Genomic DNA, 18,641 nt, shown 5'->3' on the forward strand with positions numbered 1-18,641 from the left:
AGCAAAAGGAGGGGGTCAGGACTAAAAGGCCTCTTGCTAAAAGGCCTCACTAACTCGGATACGGACAGAGATTTGAAAAAAACACATTATACCTGGAGATTTCTACTGGCTTCGGCACCGACCCGCTGAACAAACCTCGGAACGTCTCTCAAGTGCAATGAAAAGGCTTGACTCCCTCTGAGTGGATGAGGACAAAGGGCTGAGGTAGCAGGGGAACCTTGCCACGGGAGTGATTTCCAGGATGGTGGGTACGGGGGTGCATAGAGGGATGCAGGACCATCAGGTCCTGTTTGCTAGACATCAGATGAAGTATAAGACTAATGTACAAGTGCCAAGTCTCTCTGGTCAACCCTCTGCGTCTCCTGCAGATTTCATGTGGGATTTTGTCACCCCTTGGTGGAAACTTCAACTCTGTGCACCAGGTCCCTGATGGCCTGCTTGACCTGCTGGTTCCGAAGAGTGTAGATGAAGGGGTTCAGCATGGGGACCACGGTAGTGTAGAGCACGGCCATCCCCTTAGTCATGTCCACCCTGTCCTTGGCGGACGGTTTCATGTACATAAAGATACAGCTGCCGTATGTGATGGAGACCACAACTGTGTGGGAGGAGCAAGTGGAAAAGGCTTTTCTCTTCTGCTGCGTAGAGGACAGTCTCAGGATGGTGCGGGGGGTGGCTGTGTAGGACAGAGCCACTAACACCAAGGTGACCAGTAGTGTCCCCAATGCCAAGATGAAACACGTCAGCTCCAGGAACCCGGTGTCCGAGCAGGAGAGTAGGAGCAGAGGGAAGACGTCACAGAAGAGGTGGTCAATGGCTACAGAGCCACAGAAGTCCAGCTGGAGGCCAAGGATGACAGGAAGAAAGCTGGCCAGGAACCCGGTCAGACAGGAGCAGAGAACCAGCAGGGTGCAGACTTTCTGGCTCATGGCGGTCGTGTAGTATAGAGGCCGGCAGATGGCGACGTAGCGGTCGTAGGACATGGAAGCCAGGAGGAAGAACTGGGTCACTCCCAAGAGGATGAGGAAAAATAGTTGAGTTGCACAGCAGTTGTAGGAAATCGTCCTATCCCCGGTGACGATGGTAGCCAGGAATCTGGGAATGCAGGTGGAGGTGAAGCAGATCTCCAGGATGGAGAAGCAGCGCAGGAAGAAGTACATGGGGGTGTGAAGGCGGGAGTCCAGCAGGGTGAGGGTGATGATGGTCAGGTTGCCAGTGATGCTCAGAATGTAGGTGACAGACATATACAGGAGAATCACCGCCTGCAAATCCGGGTCGTCCGTGAGCCCTAGGAGGATGAACTCAGTCACTTGCGTGTGATTCCTCATGGCTGACCTGTGCCTCCTGTTGGGTAACACCAGAGGACTTTCAATCCAACTCACTAGAGGCGGGAAGAGGGCTGTGACTCCTCTCCCACTAGACGACCTGGGCAAGAACAGCGCTGGCTGTGGGAGACGTCGGACATGGTCGAGTCACAACCCAATCCTTGAGATGACTTCATGGATTGATGGCAGACACCTCCACGCGGGACAACGGAAGCGTGGTTGTCCCAGCTGTGACCCTTAGGTTTCATCCCCGAATATCTGCGTGATGGTTGGAGTAGAGATTACCTTTACTAAGCACCCATTTGGGCGGGTCCAGCTCTAAGAGCTCGGGGACATACACCACAACTATTCCCTGCCCACGGGGAGCTTCTGTTCATATGGGGTGGCAAACGTAAACACACTTACCAATAGCATGGTCAAAATGAGAATTCGAATAGCATATATACCTGATTGTAGAGACTGGGTGCTGATTGCCTCCTGGAGCATGGGCCCGTGAATGCCTTGTGTACATGTAATAGGGGGGAAAATTGATCTTTGGCCAAGCCCATGAATGTCAAGGTTTCAGATGAATTCGTGCCGACAAACCATCAACTGTCAACACTTGGATAACTGAGATTGTCAGGAACCTTGAGGGAGGAAGAGTGTTTGAGATCATTGGCATATAACCCAGTGAGTGTTAAGCAGCTCTTGGTCCAGTCATTCCCTGGAGCTACTGCCAGAAAAGGGAGGTGGCCGTCAGAAGACAAGTCCGGGATGCCTGCCCTGGGTGAATAATAATAATAATGATAATAATAATGGTATTTGTTAAACGCTTACTATGTGCCAAGCACTGTTCTAAGCGCTGGGAGGGGATACAAGGCAATCAGGTTGTCCCATGTGGGGCTCACAGTCTTAATCCCCATTTTACAGTTGAGGGAACTGAGGCACACAGAGGTTAAGGGCCTTGTCCAAAGTCACACATCTGACAAGTGGCAGAGCCGGGATTAGGACCCATGACCTCTGACTCCCAAGCCCGTGCTCTTTCCATTGAGCCACGCAGCTTCTCATGCTGCTACCTAATAAACAAGATAATCAGGTCTCACTCTAGGTTCATAGTCCAAATAGGAGAGAGAGCAAGAATTGAATCCCCATTTTGCAGATGAGGGAACAGAAGCATGGGCAAATTAAATGACTGGTCTAAGGTCACCTAGCAGGTACGTTGTGGAGCATGAATGAGAACCCAGGTCCTCTGACATCCAGGACGTGTCATTTCCACTAGACAACAGTGCTTCTGAAGATTAGAGAATCTGTATACATTGTGCAGGTGAGGTACGCAGATACTAACCAGCCACTATGAAGTCTCAATGGATCAAACCGAACCTGCTTGGAACAATAAGGATGACAAAGAGAAAATTGCGGATTGAGTTCTGGGGTGTGTGTGTGTGTGTGTGTGTGTGTGTGTGTGTGTGTGTGTGTGTGTGTGTGTGTGTGTGTGTGTGTGTGTGTGTGTGTTTATATTTGTCTCTCCCGGAGATCTTTCCGGATGAAGCTCTCTTTTCCTTTAATAATAATTTTGGTATTTGTTAAGCACTTACTTTGTGCCAAGCACTGTACTAAGCGCTGGGGTAGATACAAAATAATCAGCTTGTCCCAGGTGGGGATCACAGTCTTAATCCCCATCTTTACAGATGAGATAACTAAGGCCAATTCATTCATTCAATAGTACTTACTGAGCACTTACTGTGTGCAGAGCACTGTACTAAGGGCTTGGGAAGTGCAAGTTGGCAACATATACAGACGGTCTCTACAGGTTAAGTGGCTTGCCCAAGGTCACACAGCAGACAAGTGGTGGAGTCGTGATTAGAACCCACGACTTCTGACTCCCAAGCCCATGTTCTTGCCACTAGTTTATGATGCTGTTCTACTCCCTCTCCCTTCTGCACCACTTATACACTTGTATGTTCACCTTTTAAGTAAATACCTTTTCTATTCACCCCACCTTCAATACTACAGAACCTACATATATATAATCATATGTATATATGGATTTATATTTATGTCTCTCACTCCCTCTATACTTGAATGTTGCTGTGATCAGGGAACGGGTCTACCAACTTTGCTGTACTCTCCCAAGCGCTTCATGAAGTGCTCTGCGCAGAATTAGCTCTCATTAAAGACTATTGACTGACTGATTTACTGAATAATAATTACCAGTTCTGAACGGAGGCTCCACGGCAGGATCACGGGCTCTGGGAGTCGGGGACTGGAGGGAAGGTGGCTGCAGTCGTCCATGGATTGAGGCATTGAAATCCACAATGGAAAGGGAACTGACCAAAATGTTCTTGAGAGGTCATCGCTTCCCTAACACAGCACTCTGCCCTGATGCCGGGGGTCATCCCAAATGCCCGTCTTGTAGTTGGCAGGGAAGCGAAGCTGAAATAGTGTCATGCCTGTGTGGAATGTCCCAATTTTTCCCCTGTTCCGTACTTTCATGCACCTCTCGAAACGATGCTCGTTTGTGTCCTCCCATCACCATTGGATACGCTACCCCATCAAATCTACACTAGGCCAAGTGGGTGGGAAAGAAAGCATCCAGATTTTTCTCTGCTCATAGCAGGGGTGTCAGTCTGGAACCTTTGAGCAAGAGATGGACTACTCTACCTAATGCAGGAGCAAGATTGAGGGTTTTATATTCTTAGATTCCTGATGGGCATAAGGGGACCAATTATGAGAACAATGAAAGTCTCCCCAAGGGTTAGTCAGGAGATACTAATGAATGGTAGATGCTTTGGTGTCTCTGGCTGTGAACGTTTAATACCCGGATTGGGGCCCCATTCAGAGGGCTTGGAGGTGGGGGGGGGGGGCGGGGAGGACAAGCTCCAGCCATTCCAAGTCATTAATTCCCAGTCCACGTGACTCAGTCCGCCTGTCAGTCAATCGTTTTATTGGGTGCTTACTGTGTGCAGAACAATATATTAAGCGCTTCGGAGAGACGAATTTAACAATATAACAGGCACACTCCCTTCCCACAACGAGTTTACAAATTTAGAGAGGGAGACAGACTTCAATATAAATAAATAAAATTATAGATATGTACATAAATGCTGTGGGGCTGGGAGGGGGGATAAATAAAGGGAATAAATCAAAGCGACGCAGAAGGGAGAGGGAAGAGAGTAAACGAGTGCAGACCAAAAGAAGAGTAAACAAGGTGGAACAATGGGGATCTTCTTTCTTCAAGTGGTGGATGGGGCCACAGGTGGTTGACGTATACGGCTATTTGGGAATGGAACCTACTCTTAATTAATTCATCAATCGTATTTCCTGAGCTTCCAATCGGGGCCCAGCACTGTACTGAGAGCTTGGGAGATGACAATGCAAAGGATAACTGGGAAGCAGCATGGTCTAGTGGAAAGGATGGGAGTCAGAAAACCTGGGTACTAAACTTGGTTTGGCCATTTGCCTGCTGTGTGACCATGGGCAAGTCAATTCACGTCTCTGTGCCTCAGTTCTCCTGTACTCCCTCCTGCTTAGACTGAGCCCAGGCAGGACAGGGATTGTGTCCAAACTAACTAATGTGTATCTGCTACAGCGCTTAGAACAGTGTTTGACACATAGTAAGTGCTTAACAAATACCATTAAAATGTGGATTGAATCCTACACCCTCCTACTTAGATTGTGTTCTCCAGGTGGGACAGGGACTATGACCATCCTGATTATTTTGTATCTGACCCAACGTTAGTACAGTGCTTGGCACATATTAGGCAAGTACCATAAGAAAGATACATGATCGCTGCCTTCAAAGAGCTTTAGCATCTATCGGGGGATTTCCTGCTTTTATCCCCAGGGTCCTGCCTCTCCTCTTGTCTCAGTGGAACTCATCACTAGCACCGTCCTCCCTTAGAAGGTAGGAGAGTTCTTCCCCTTTCCAGGAGCCCCTATCAACGCATTTACCCGTCATCTTGTCCCTTTCTCCCACTGCCAGTCGTTTCATTCCATCACCCGCGAGGTCACGGAGTATGTCTAATTTAACCATGAGGAGAGAGAGGCGGGAGATAGAGAATGATACAGATGACTGACATATCATTTCTCCTCCATCTATTGGGCTCTCCGAAGCACTCAGCATGCTGTTCTGCACACAGTAGGCATTCAGGAAATACCATTGATTGACAAACTGGTAGGCAGCGGCTCCTTCTTCCCTTAAATTTTTCGCCTTCCTCAGGCTCCAGCTCGGTGGCAGAGAGGTCAGCTCCAGGGTACTTCCACAATGGAGTCCCGCGCACGTAGTCTTTCTTGCCTGGGGCATCTCAGGGCTGTCGTGGCCATTTTCTCCCCCCTCCAAACCGTGGTATGGGTTGAACCCCGCCATGTGAGAAGGGAGATCCGAGCCGCGTTGTCGCCCCTGCAGTCTGGGTTATGGGTGTGGGGTGCAAAGAAATCTATCTCTCAATCTGGAAGTATTTATTGAGGGTTTACTGAGCAATACATCAGTCAGTCAAATCAAATCAATCAAACGGCATCTAATGACTGCCTACTGAGTCCTAGGCACTATACTGAGCGCTTGAAAGAGCACATCTGACGAAAGTGACTTGGTTCCTGCCATCCAATAGTTTCCATTCGAATGGAGGAGGTACATAGAGATGATTTCCAAAGAGTGGGAGCCAGAGTCAAAAAGGAATCAGCTAGGGAGCAGAACAAATAAGACAGATGGGAATGCCTGCCCAAATCAGATTAAATCAGTGAAATTACAGTATAACAGACAAATATGCAAATATGCTGAAGATTGATGTGAGAGGGGGAGTGAGAGATTGGGGGGAGCTGGGGATTGGGATGTTGGGACTAAGAGAGGGGAGTGAGAGAGTGGAGTTGAGAGAGGGGAGTTAGAGGATGTGAGTAGAAAGTGTGAACCTTTGGCTTCCCCTCCCCGTAATGACCAATGACGACCCTCCTCCAGCTGCAGGGCCTCAGGTGGATACGGAAAGAGATTTGCAAAAAACACCGTGAATCTGGTTATTTGTATTGGCTTAGGCACGGACCTGCTTAACAAATCTCGTAATGTCTCTCCCGTGCAGAATGAAAAGGCATGACTCCCCCCTGAGTGGATGAGGACAAAGGACTGAGGTAGCAGGGGGACATGGCCAGGGGAGGGATTTCCAGAAGGGCGGGTGCGGGGGCACACAGAGGGAGGGAGAACCAATGCAGAGGAAATATTAAGCTAATGTCCAGGCACCGAGTCTCTGTGGTCGAGCCTTTCCATCTCCTGCACATTTTCCTGGTGGATTTCGATGCCAAGGAGCCCTCACCTCCTGGAGGAAATTCCAATGCAGTGCATCACGTCTTTGATGGATTTCTTGGCCTGCTGGTTCCGCAGGGAGTAAATGGAAGGGTTCAACATGGGGGTTACGGAAGTGTTCAGTACGACCACCCTCTTGGTCCGGTCCACCCTGTCCTTGGCAGACAGTTTTATGTACATAAACGATGCATCTGTCTTATGTGATGGATACCACGATCACGTGGGAGGAGCAGTCTCAGGATGGTGCTGGCGATGACTGTGTAAGACATGGCCACTAACACCAAGGTGACCAGTTGTGTCCCCAAGGCCAAGGTGAAATCCATCAGCTCCAAGAACTCGGTGTCCGAGCAGGAATACAGGAGCATAGGAGAGACGTCACAGAAGTGGTCAATGGCTACGGAGCCACTGAAGTCCTGTTGGAGGCCAGGGATGACAGGAGGAAAGATGACCAGGAACCCGGTCAGACAGGAGCCGAGGACTAGCAGGGTGCAGACTTTCGGGCTCCTCACGGTCGTGGAATGCAGAGGCCTGCAGATGGCTACGTAGCGGTCATAAGACATGGCGGCCAGGAGGAAGCACTAGGTCAATATCAAGAGGATGACAAAAAATAGCTGAGTAGCACTGCAGTTGTAAGAAATCGTCCTATCCCCGGTGACAATGGTAGCCAGGAATCTAGGAATGCAGGCGGGGGTGAAGCAGTTCTCCAGGAAGGAGAGGCAGCGCAGTAAGAAGTACATGTCAAGTTCTTGAACCAATGTAGCAGTTTAGATGGAGGGGAAAGAGCAAATTCTGCAGATGCTTTGGAGATAGAACGGACATGATTTAGTGCTGCCAGCAAAACCGTTAGCAGGATTTTGGCATGTACTGTGATTGTCCCCATCGCTACTCCAAAGCCACCTCTGCTCCTACAAGCGGGCCAGAGTAGCCTCAGGGAAATCATTCTTAGTGCCAGCTCTGGACTAGGAATGGCTACCAGGTCAAAGACTCTTCCAAGGCTATAAACAGATGTTCTAAACTCTCAAAGCCTTCCTGATGATTCTGAAAATAGCAATAATAATAATGGCATTTACTAAGCGCTTACTATGTGCCAAGCACTGTTCTAAGCGTTGGGGAGGTTACAAGGTGATCAGGTTGTCCCATGGGGGGCTCACACTCTTAATCCCCATGTTACAGATGAGGGAACTGAGGCACAGAGAAGTGAAGTGATTTGCCCAAAGTCACACAGCTGACAATTGGCGGAGCTGGGGTTTGAACCCATGACCTCTGACTCCAAAGCCTGTGCTCTTTCCACTGAGCCAAGAAGCTTCTCATGGGCTCTGGCATTGTTGTGGGTGAATGTTGAATGTGCCATTCAACAAATAGTGACAAAACAAATGTCTGGGACAAGAAATAGTCTTAAAACTAGTAGGGGATTCAGAAACCTGTCTTGACAAGTGACATTTTCTTACAAAACTGTTCAGGCCATGTTTCCCCACACCTCAAAAACCTGCAGTGATTGCCCATCCAAATCCATATCAAACAGACTCCTTACCATTGGCTTTACCATTGGCTTACCATTTCCAACTTGTACTTCCCAAGTGCTTAGTACAGTGCTCTGCACACAGTAAGCGCTCAATAAATACAATTGAATGAATGAATGGGGGTGTGGAGGCGGGAGTCTGGCAAACTGAACATGACAATGGTCAGGTTTCCAGTGATATTCAGTACATAGAGGAGAATGTATGTAGAGGAGAATCACAGCCTGTAAATTCGGGTCGTCCGTGAGTCCCAGGAGGATGAACTCAGTCACCTGACTAGGTGGGCAGGGACAGCCCTGTGGTTACTAGAGGCCTCCACTCCGGGCAGGGTGCGCGAGACTTCGGGTAATGCAGGGTGAGGACCCAGTCCTTGAGATGCCTTCATGGGTTTATGGTTGACACCTCCCCGCGGGGCAAAGGGAGTCTGAAGGTCCCAGCCACGACCCTTAGGCATTATTAACGAAACCCTGCGTGAAGAAGAATAGATTACATTTACTAAGAATATATTTTGATTGATGCACTTCTCTAGTCGCGAGGGAAAGTACACAATACATTTCCTGCTCACATGGAACTTCTATTCTCATGGGGAGGCAAACGTAAATGTACTTACTAATAATGTAGTCAAAATGAGAACTTGAATAGCATATATACATGATTGTTGACAATGGGTTCAGATTGTCCCCTTAGAGCATGGGTCCACGAAAGCCTTATGTAGTAATAATAATCTTAATAATCATAACGGTAATTGCGTCATTTGTCAAGCGCTCACGTGTTCCAGGAACTGTACAAAGCGGTGGGGTGGAGACGAGCAAATCGTGCTGGACACAGTCCCTGTACCACGTGGGGCTCATAGTTTCCATTCACATTTTACAGATGAAGTAATTGAGGCAAGGGAGAAGTGAAGAGACTTGCCCAAGGCCACACAGCAGATAGGTGCTCTAGCGGGATTAGAAACCATGAGCTTCGGACTTCAAAGCCCGTTCTGTATCTACTAAGCCAGAGGGAGGAAATGTGCCCTTTGTCCGAGCCCAAGAATGTCAAGGTTTCACCTGAATTCAGTCCCCCAACCCATCAATTCTCAATACCTGGATAACTGAGGTTGTTAGGTGCCTTTAGGGAGAAGGAGTGATTGGGGCCATAAGCATAGGACCCAGTGAGTGTTATGGAGCTCATTTCCCCATCATTCCCTGGAGATGCTGTCGGAAAAGGGAGAAGACCCTCCGGAGACAGGTCCAGTGTAGACACCCTGGGTGAATAATAAAAGTTATGTCGTCAGTCCTTTACTGTGTACCAAGCACTATAGTTAGCACTGAGGTGGATCAAAGATAATCAGGTCACACTTGGGTATCCTAATCTAAATAGGAAGGAGAACAAGAACTGAGTCCCCATTTTGCAGATGAGGGACCTGAAGCCCAGAGAAATTAAGTGACTAGCCAAGGTCAGACAGGAAGCAAATTGTGGAGTAGGGATTAGAACTCAGTTCCTCTAACCCCTAAAGGGGTCACTAGGTCCTCTAGTGTCCACTAGGTGTCACAGCTACTGAAGATTAGAGGATGTGGATATGTGTTGCAGCTGGGGTGCTCAGATACTAACCAGCTATCAGGGAGCAGCCTTGGATCAAAGGGACTCTGCTTGGGACAGTAAGGATAACAAAAATCAGACTGGGGATTTTGTTCTTGGGGTGGAGGTAGGGGGTGTCTGTGTGTGTGTGTATGTGGGTGTGTGTGTATGTGTGCGTGTGTGTTTGTGTGTGTGTGTGTGTGTGTGTGTGTGTGTGTGTGTGTGTGTGTGTGTGTGTGTGTGTCTCCCAGAGGCCTTTCCGGGTGAAGCCCTCTTTTCCCCTACTCCCTCTCCCTTTTCTGCGTCACGTATATACTGGGATGCTTACGTTTTAAGCAATTGCGATTTACCCCAGCTTTTGCACTACAGCACTAACGTATATATCCGTTTACTTCTGGATTTATATGTGTTTCTGCCTCTCCCTCTATTCTGTAAGCTTCTTGTGGTCAGGTAACATCTCTACCAACTCCATTGAAGTATCCCAAGCGCTTGAGAGAAGCAACATGGCTTAATGGAAAGAACACGGGTTTGGGAGTCAGAGGTCATGAGTTCTAATCCTGACTCCTCCACATGTCAGCTGTGTGACTTTGGGCAAGTCACTTAACTTCTCTCGGTCTGTATGTGACTCAGTTACCTCATCTGTAAAATGGGGATTGAGACTGTGAGCCCCACGTGGGACAACCTAATTACCTTGTAACTACCCTAGTGCTTAGAATAGTGCTTGACACATAGTAAGCACTTAACAAATACCATCATCAATTAATTAATTCGTAAAGTTCTTTGAGCACGTCTTCAGTAAATATCATTGATTGACTGATTGACTGAAAATTACCAGTTCTGATCCCGCTCCAGGGAGGGATCACAGGGTCTGGGAAGCAGGGGCTCTGGGAAGGAGGGAAGGTGGATGCAGTCGTCAATGAAATCAGGCTCTGAAATCCACAACGGGAAGGAAATAGACCAAGGTGACCTTGAGAGATCCTCCCTTCCCTAGCACTCGTAGAATTTTCCACCTGCTACCCTGTTCCAGGCTTTCACGCACCTCCCCAAACCACGCTCATTTCCTCGCCTTTCCCGTCACCATTGGAAAAGTGACCCCATCTACTAGCCACGAGGTCAAAATTTTGGCATCCTCTGGGAATCGGGATGGAACGAAGGCATCAGGAGTTTTATCTGCTCAAAGCGGGAGAGTCATTCTGTACTCTTCAGGAAGGTGATGGGCTTCTCTAAAAACTTCAGGAGCAAGAGTTGGAGTTTTACTCTCTTTGGTTCCTGATGGCTGCACGGGGACCAATTATGAGAACAATGAATGTCTCCCCAGGGGTGAGTCGAGAGATACTAATGAATGATAGGTGCTTGGTGGTTCTGGCTGTGAACGTTTAATACAAGGATTGGGGCCCCATTCAAAAGGTCATTCAAAACCATTAAGCCCCAATCCAAGTGACCAAATCCTGAAGTTAGTCAATTGTATTAATTGAGTGCTGACTATGTGCAAAGCACTGTATTAAGCGCTTGGGAGAAAACAATATAACGGACACATTCCCTGCACACAGCGAGTTTATATGTGTAGAGGGGAAGACAGACATCAATATAAATAAATAAAATTAGACACAGTACGTAAGTGCTGTGGGGCTGGGAGAGAGGATGAATAAACGGAATAAATCAAGTCCACGCAGAAGGGTATAGGAGAAGGGGAAAAGAAGAGGGCAGACCAAGAGGACAGCAAGTGAAATGGATAAAAGGGTATCTTCCTTCTACAAATATTGGCTGGGCCCAGGGGTGGTTGAAATATTGGGCTCTCTTGGAGATGGAACCTACTAATTAATTAATCCAGTTAATCCAATTAATCCATCGGTCACAATTCCCGAGCTCCCACTCGGGGCCCAGCTCTGCACTAAGAGCTTGGGAGAGGACAATGGAAAATATAGCTGAGAAGCAGCGTGGCCTAGTGGAAAAGGTCACGGGTCTGAGAGTCAGAGAACCTGGGTACTAATCTTGGCTTTGCCATTTCCCTGCTGCCTGGCATGGACAAGACACTTGACTTCTCTGTGCCTCAGTTCTCTTGTACTCTCTCCTATTTAGAATGAGCCCCAGGCGGGGCAGGGACTGTGTCCAACCTAATCTTTATCTACCCCCGGGCCTAGAACAGTGTTTGATACATATTAAGTGCTTAACAAATACCATGAAAAATGGGGATTGAATTCTACACTCTCCCACTCAGGTTATGTTCTCCAGGTAGGACAGGGACTGTCTCCGTACTGACTATCTTGTACCTGCACCAACAGTTAGTACAATGCTTGACACATAGTCGGCAAGTACCATAAAAATATATGTGATCCCTACCTTAAACGAGCTTAACATTTATTGAAGTATTTCCTGCTTTGGATCCAGGGTTCTGCCTCTCCAACTGTTTCAAAGGAACTCATCACTAGCACTGTACACCCTCAGAAGGTGGGACAGAGTCATTCTCCTTTCGCGGAGCTTTTGTCAGCGCCCTCACCCGTCGTCCTATCCCTTTCTTCCACTGTCAGTCTCTTCTTTAACCAGGCTCTCCTTACCGATAAGATCGAGAGAAGCGGCGTGGATCAGTGGAAAGAGCCTGGGCTTTGGAGTCAGAGGTTCAAATCCCGGCTCTGCCAATTGTCAGCTATGTGACTTTGGGCAAGTCACTTAACTTCTCTGTGCCTCAATTACCTCATCTGTAAAATGGGGATTAAGATTGCGAGCCCCCCGTGGGACAATCTGATCACCTATTACCTCCCCAGCGATTAGAACAGTGCCTTGCCCATAGTAAGCGCTTAATAAATGCCACTATTATGATTATTATATCACCTGACTCTGTCTACTTAACCATGAGGAGCGAGAGGAAGGGAGATAGAGAATGTTAAAACATTACTGATAGATCGCATCTCCTAGATCTATTGGGCCGTCCGAAGTACTCAGAAAGTTGTTCTGCACACAGCAGGTGTTGAGTAAATGTCATTGATTGAAGTTTTGGTAGGCGGTGTCTTCTCCTTCCCTTCGTTTTCTCACCTTTCTCAGGCTCTGGCTCCGTGGCAGAGAGGTGAGCCCCGAGCACGGAGCTCTGTTGCCAAGGGGGCAGTCTCCGGGCTGCTGTGGCTTCCTTTTCCCTGCTTCAAACGGTGTCCTAGGTTGAGCTCCGCCGTGTGGGGAGGGTGTTCCAATCTGAGTTGTCTCCCCTGACGTCCGGGGTCTTCGTCGGCCCTCCCCTCCCAATCAATCAATCAATCAATAATTAATCAATCAATTTAAAGCTCCCTTCTAGGACCTCCCGGGCCTGCTGGCCACGCTCCTTTGCCCTGTCCTCAGGTGACCAGCGAAGGATAGGGCTGGGATCTGCCTCTCCACTTCGTAACATTTCCAGGAACAACGACAAGGATAGCTGACCAGGTTTTACGCAGCTTCTCTCAGCCGGTTTGATGTTGTTTGCTCAATCCCAATGATTCCTGCAGTTCTCCTCGAAAACTCAGACCCCTTCTAGGACCTGTGGTCTCATATCAACATACTCTCCACCATACGAACTGGGATTCCAGGCCCAAAATCCATCAATCAAATGTCAATCGGTCAATCAATTAGTCAATCCGTCGCTCCTTTAGTCTATCAGTGGTATTTATTGAGCACCTGCTGTGTGCAAATCCATCCATCAGTTCATCTCAGGGTATTTTCTGAAAGCCAACGCAATCCATCAATTAATGAAATGGTATTTATTGAGCACTTGCTGAGTGCAAAGCAATCCACCAGTCAATCCAATAGCATTGATTGAGGGCCTACTGTGTGTTAAGTATTCCATCCAAGGGGAAGGGGAAATAGATTTCATAAGATGACAGAGAATGAGGTATAAAGCACAGGTGGAAGGAGTATGATTTCATCTCCCCTCCTTAACTTCAATCTTCAACCGCTCAATCTCCACTGGTTCCTTCCCCTCTGCCTTCAAACATGCCCATGCATCCCCTATCCTAAAAAACCCCTGTCTTGACCCTACCTCCCCTTCTAGTTATCGTCCTATCTCCCTCCTACCATTACTTTCCAAACTCCTTGAGCGAGTCGTCTACACCCACTACCTCAAATCCCTCAACGCAAACTCTCTCCTTGACCCCTTCCCTTCCCCACAGCACCTGTATATATGTATATATGTTTGTACATATTTTTTACTCTATCTATTTATTTATTTATTTTATTTGTCCATATCTATTCTATTTATTTTATTTTGTTAGTATGTTTGGTTTTGTTCTCTGTCTCCCCCTTTTAGACTGTGAGCCCACTGTTGGATAGGGACTGTCTCTATATGTTGCCAATTTGTACTTCCCAAGCGCTTAGTACAGTGCTCTGCACATAGTAAGCGCTCAATAAATACGATTGATGATAATGATGATGATGACCCCCTCCAATCTGGCTTCCGTCCACTACATTCCACCGAAACAGTCTTCTCAAAGGTCACCAATGACCTCCTGCTTGCCAAATCCAACGGCTCCTACTCTATCCTAATCCTCCGTGACCTCTCAGCTGCCTTCGACACTGTGGACCACTCCCCTCTACTCAACACGCTATCCAACCTTGACTTCACAGACTCTGTTCTCTCCTGGTTCTCCTCTTATCTCTCTGGCCTTTCATTCGCAGTCTCCTTTGCGGGCTCCTCCTCCCCCTCCCAACCCCTTACTGTAGGGGTTCCTCAAGGGTCAGTTCTTGGTCCCCTTCTGTTCTCTATCTAAACTAACTCCCTTGGTGAACTCATTCGCTTCCACGGCTTCAACTATCATCTCTACGCTGATGACACCCAAGCCTACATCTCTGCCCCTGCTCTCTCTCTCTCCCTCCCTTCAGGCTCGGGTCCCCTCCTGCCTTCAGGACATCTCCATCTGGATGTCTTCCCGCCATCTAAAACTCCATATGTCCAAGACTGAACTCCTTATCTTCCCTCCCAACCTCTACCCTCTCCCTGACTTTCCTGTCACTGTAGACAGCACTACCATCCTTCCCGTCTCACAAGCCCATAACCTTTGTGTCATCCTCGACTCTGCTTTCTTGTTCACCCCTCACATCCAATCTGTCACCAAACCTGCCGGTCTCACCTCTGCAACATAGCCAAGATCCACCCTTTCCTCTCCATCCAAACCGCTACCCTGCTGCTTCAATCTCTCATCCTATCCCGACTGGATTACTGCATCAGCTTCCTCTCTGATCTCCCATCCTCTTGTTTCTCCCCACTTCAATCTATACTTCACGCTGCTGCCCGGATCATCTTTGTGCAGAAACGCTCTGGGCATGTTACTCCCCTCCTCAAAAGTCCCCAGTGGCTACCAGGCATCCTACGCATCAGGCAAAAACTCCTCACTCTCGGCTTCAAGGCTCTCCATCACCTCGCCCCCTCCTACCTCACCTCCCTTCTTTCCTTCTACAGCCCAACCCGCACCCTCTGCTCCTCTGCCGCTAACCTCCTCACTGTACCTCGTTCGCGCTTGTCGCGCCAGCGACCCCCGGCCTACGTCCTCCTTCTGGCCTGGAATGCCCTCCCTCTACACATCCGCCAAGCCAGCTCTCTTCCTCCCTTTAAAGCCCTACTGAGAGCTCATCTCCTCCAGGAGGCCTTTCCAGATTGAGCTCCCTTTTTGCTCTCCTCCTCCCCATCCCCTCCCTGCTCTACCTCCTTCCCCTCCCCACAGTATCTGCATATGTTTGTACATATTTATAACTCTATTTTACTTGTACATATTTACTATTCTATTTATTTTGTTAATGACGTGCATCTAGCTTTATTTCCATTTATTCTGATGACTCGACACCTGTCCACATGGTTTGTTTTGTTGTCTGTCTCCCCCTTCTAGACTGTGAGCCCGTTGTTGGGTAGGGGCTGTCTCTATATGTTGCCAACGTGCACTTCCCAAGCGTTTAATACAGTGCTCTGCACACTGTAAGAGCGCAATAAATGCGATTGAATCAATGAATGAATGACCACTGATGAAACTCACATGGTTCCTGACATCCAGTAGTTTCCAATGGAATGGAGGATATAGATGGAGATGATTTCCGAACAGTGGAGCCAGAATAAAAACAGGGATCAGCTAGTGAGCAAAACAAATAGGACAGATGAGAATGTCTGCCAAAATCAGATTTAATCAGTGAGATTACAGTATAACAGAGACATAGGCAAATATGCTGAGATTAGATGTGAGAGGGAGAGGGAGAGGTTGGGAGTGAGAAAGGAGAGTTGAGAGGATGGGAGCAAAAGGTAGTTAGCCTTTGGGTTCTCTTCCCCATAATGACCACTGATGTCAATCCTCCAGCTGCAGGCCCTCACGTAGCTGGGAGATTTGCAAAAGCACATTGCGCCTGGGGAATTCTATTGGTTTGGAACGTCTCTATCACTCAGAGTGAAAAGGCTTGATTCTTCCTTGCGTGGATGAGGGGAAAGGGCCGAGGGAACAGAGGGACCTGGCCAGAGGAGGAATATCCAGAAGCGGGGGTGCAGGGGTGGACAGAGGGTTGGATAACAATCAGCTCGTTTTTGTTGGGCAGCAGATAAAGCATTAGGCTAATGTACGGAGAGGTAGCACGGCTAAGTGGAAAGAGCATGACAATGGGAGTCACAGGACATGGGATCTAATCCTGGCTCTACCACCTGTCTGTTGTGGGACCTTGGGCAAGTTATTTAACTTCTCTCTGCCTCAGTTACCTGATCTGTAAAATGGCGATTAAAACTGTGAGCCCCACATAGGAAAGTCCTCTTACCTTGTGTTTACGCCAGCGCTTAGAACAGTGCTTGACACACAGTAAGCACTTAACAAATACCACAATTTTCTTTATGTTTCAGGCACCGAGTCTCTGTGGTCGAGTCTCTGCGTCTTCTACACATTTTCCTGCTGGATTTTGTTTCCAAGGAGTCTTCACCTCCTAGAGGAAAATCCGACCCGATGTCCTGTGTCCCGGAAGGCCTGCTTAACCTGATGATTCCGCAGGGTATACATGAAGGGGTTCAGTCTGGGGGCCACGGACATGTTGAGCACCGCCACCTCCTTGGTCAGTTCCACACTTTCCTTGGCAGACGGCTTGGTATACATAAAGGTGCAGCTGCCGTATATGATGGAGATCACGACTATGTGGGAGCAGCAGGTGGAAAAGACCTTTCTCCTCTGTTGTGTGGAGGGGAGTCTCAGAATGGCACGGGCAATGACCATGAAGGACGCGGTCTCTAATGCTAGGGTGAACAGGAGAGTCCCCAGGGCAGCGTGGCTCAGTGGAAAGAGCTCGGGCTTTGGAGTCAGAGGTCACGGGTTCAAATCCCGGCTCTGCCAAATGTCAGCTGTGTGCCTTTGGGCAAGTCATTTAACTTCTCTGTGCCTCAGTTACCTCATCTGTAAAATGGGGATTAAGACTGTGAGCCCACCTTGGGACAACCTGATCACCTTGTTACCTCCCCTGCGCTTAGAACAGTGCTTTGCACATAGTCAGCATTTAATAAATGCCATTATAAAAAAAGACAAGAGCCATCAGCTGCGGGATCCAGGTGTCCGAGCAGGAGAGCAGGAGCAGAGGAGAGATGTCACAGAAGAAGTGGTCAGTGGTTACAGAGCCACAGAAGTACAGTTGGAGACCAAGGATGACCAGAGGAAAGATGACCATGAACACAGAAAGGAGCAAAGGACCAGCAGGGTGCAGACTCTTTGGCTCATGACAGTTGTGTAGTGCAGCGACCGGCAGATGGTGACATAGTTGTCGAAAGACAAGGCGGCCAGGAGGAAGAACTCAGTAGCACCCAGCAGGATAAAGAAAAATAGCTGAGTTGCACAACAGTTGTAGGAAATGGTCCTGTCCCGGGTGACAATGGTGGCCAGAAATCTGGGAATGCAGGTGGACGTGAATCAGATCTCCAGGAAGGAGAATCAGTGCAGGAAGAAGTACATGGGGGTGTGGAGGCGGAGGTCCATCATGGTGAAGGTGACGATGGTCAGGTTGCCAGTGACGCTCAGTACGTAGGTGACAGACATGTAGAGGGGAATCACCGCACGTAAATTCGGGTTGGCCGTGAGCCCCAGTAGGATGAAGTTAGTGACTGGCGTGTGGCTCCTCATGGTTGAACAGTGACTCCTGTTGGCTAACGCCAAGAGGACCATCAGTCTGATTTCCTGGAGGAGGATGGAGGGCTGTTTCTCCTCTCCCGCTGGGTAGGGACAGCTCTAGATATGCCCAGGATCCTCCACTGCAGGCCGGGTGCATGTGATCTTGGGCATGGCCGAGTCAGGACCTATTCCTTGGGATGACTTCAGGGGTTGATGGCTGACAACTCCATGCGGGACAACAAATGAATGATGGTCCCAGTAGCGATCCTTAGGTTTCAGCACCCGGAACCTGTGTGAAGGTCGGAATAGAGATAATACTTGGAATGGAGATCATATTTACTGAGCATCCACTGGGAGCAGGGCGCTGTTCTAATCTCTCCTGAAAATACACACAAGCATGTGACAAATGCCCTTCCTATATAGAGCTTTCCTTCTCATGGGCAGGCAAAAGTAAACGCATTTCCCAGTAGTATGGTCAAAATAAGAATTTGAATAGCATGTATACATGATTTCTGAGAATGGGTGCAGATGCCCCCTGGACAATGGGTGTGTAAATGCCTCGTGTAAATGTGACTGGGCAGAAAGTGCCTTTTGACCGATCCATGAATGTCAAGATTTCAACGCAATATATGCACCCAACTTATCAACTACCAATACGTGAGGAACTGAGTACATCAGGAGTCTTGAGGAAGGAAGTGAATTTGGGACCACGAGCATAGGGCCCAGTGAGTGGTAAGGAACTCATAGCCCAGCCATTCCCTGGACATGCTGACAGAAAAAAGGAGAAGACCCTCAGGAGAAGAGTTCGGAATGTCTGTCTTGAGTGAATAAAAACTTAGGTTTCTGTCAATTCATCAGTCGTATATACTGCACTGTTATTGTGTGCCGGGCGCTGTACTAA

The 18,641-nt window shown here is 48.4% G+C and overlaps 1 protein-coding gene and 1 pseudogene across 1 annotated transcript; both read right to left on the minus strand.

Annotated features, from left to right (window-relative positions):
• Window positions 1–386: 386 nt before the first annotated feature.
• On the minus strand, window positions 387–1,340 carry LOC119927170 (olfactory receptor 6C3-like). Its single transcript, XM_038745704.1, has one exon. It carries the CDS (start codon window positions 1,323–1,325, stop codon window positions 387–389), a length of 939 nt encoding a protein of 312 aa, XP_038601632.1. The 5' UTR covers window positions 1,326–1,340.
• A 5,829-nt stretch (window positions 1,341–7,169) lies between these two features.
• On the minus strand, window positions 7,170–17,752 carry LOC119927171 (annotated as a pseudogene).
• Window positions 17,753–18,641: the final 889 nt, after the last annotated feature.

The sequence above is a fragment of the Tachyglossus aculeatus genome, chromosome 4 (genome assembly GCF_015852505.1).
Source record: "Tachyglossus aculeatus isolate mTacAcu1 chromosome 4, mTacAcu1.pri, whole genome shotgun sequence".
NCBI lineage: Eukaryota > Metazoa > Chordata > Mammalia > Monotremata > Tachyglossidae > Tachyglossus > Tachyglossus aculeatus.

Coding starts and splice junctions, on each gene's coding strand:
- LOC119927170 (XM_038745704.1), bottom strand. CDS start 1,325: ATGAGGAATCACACGCAAGTGACTGAGTTCATCCTCCTAGGGCTCACG.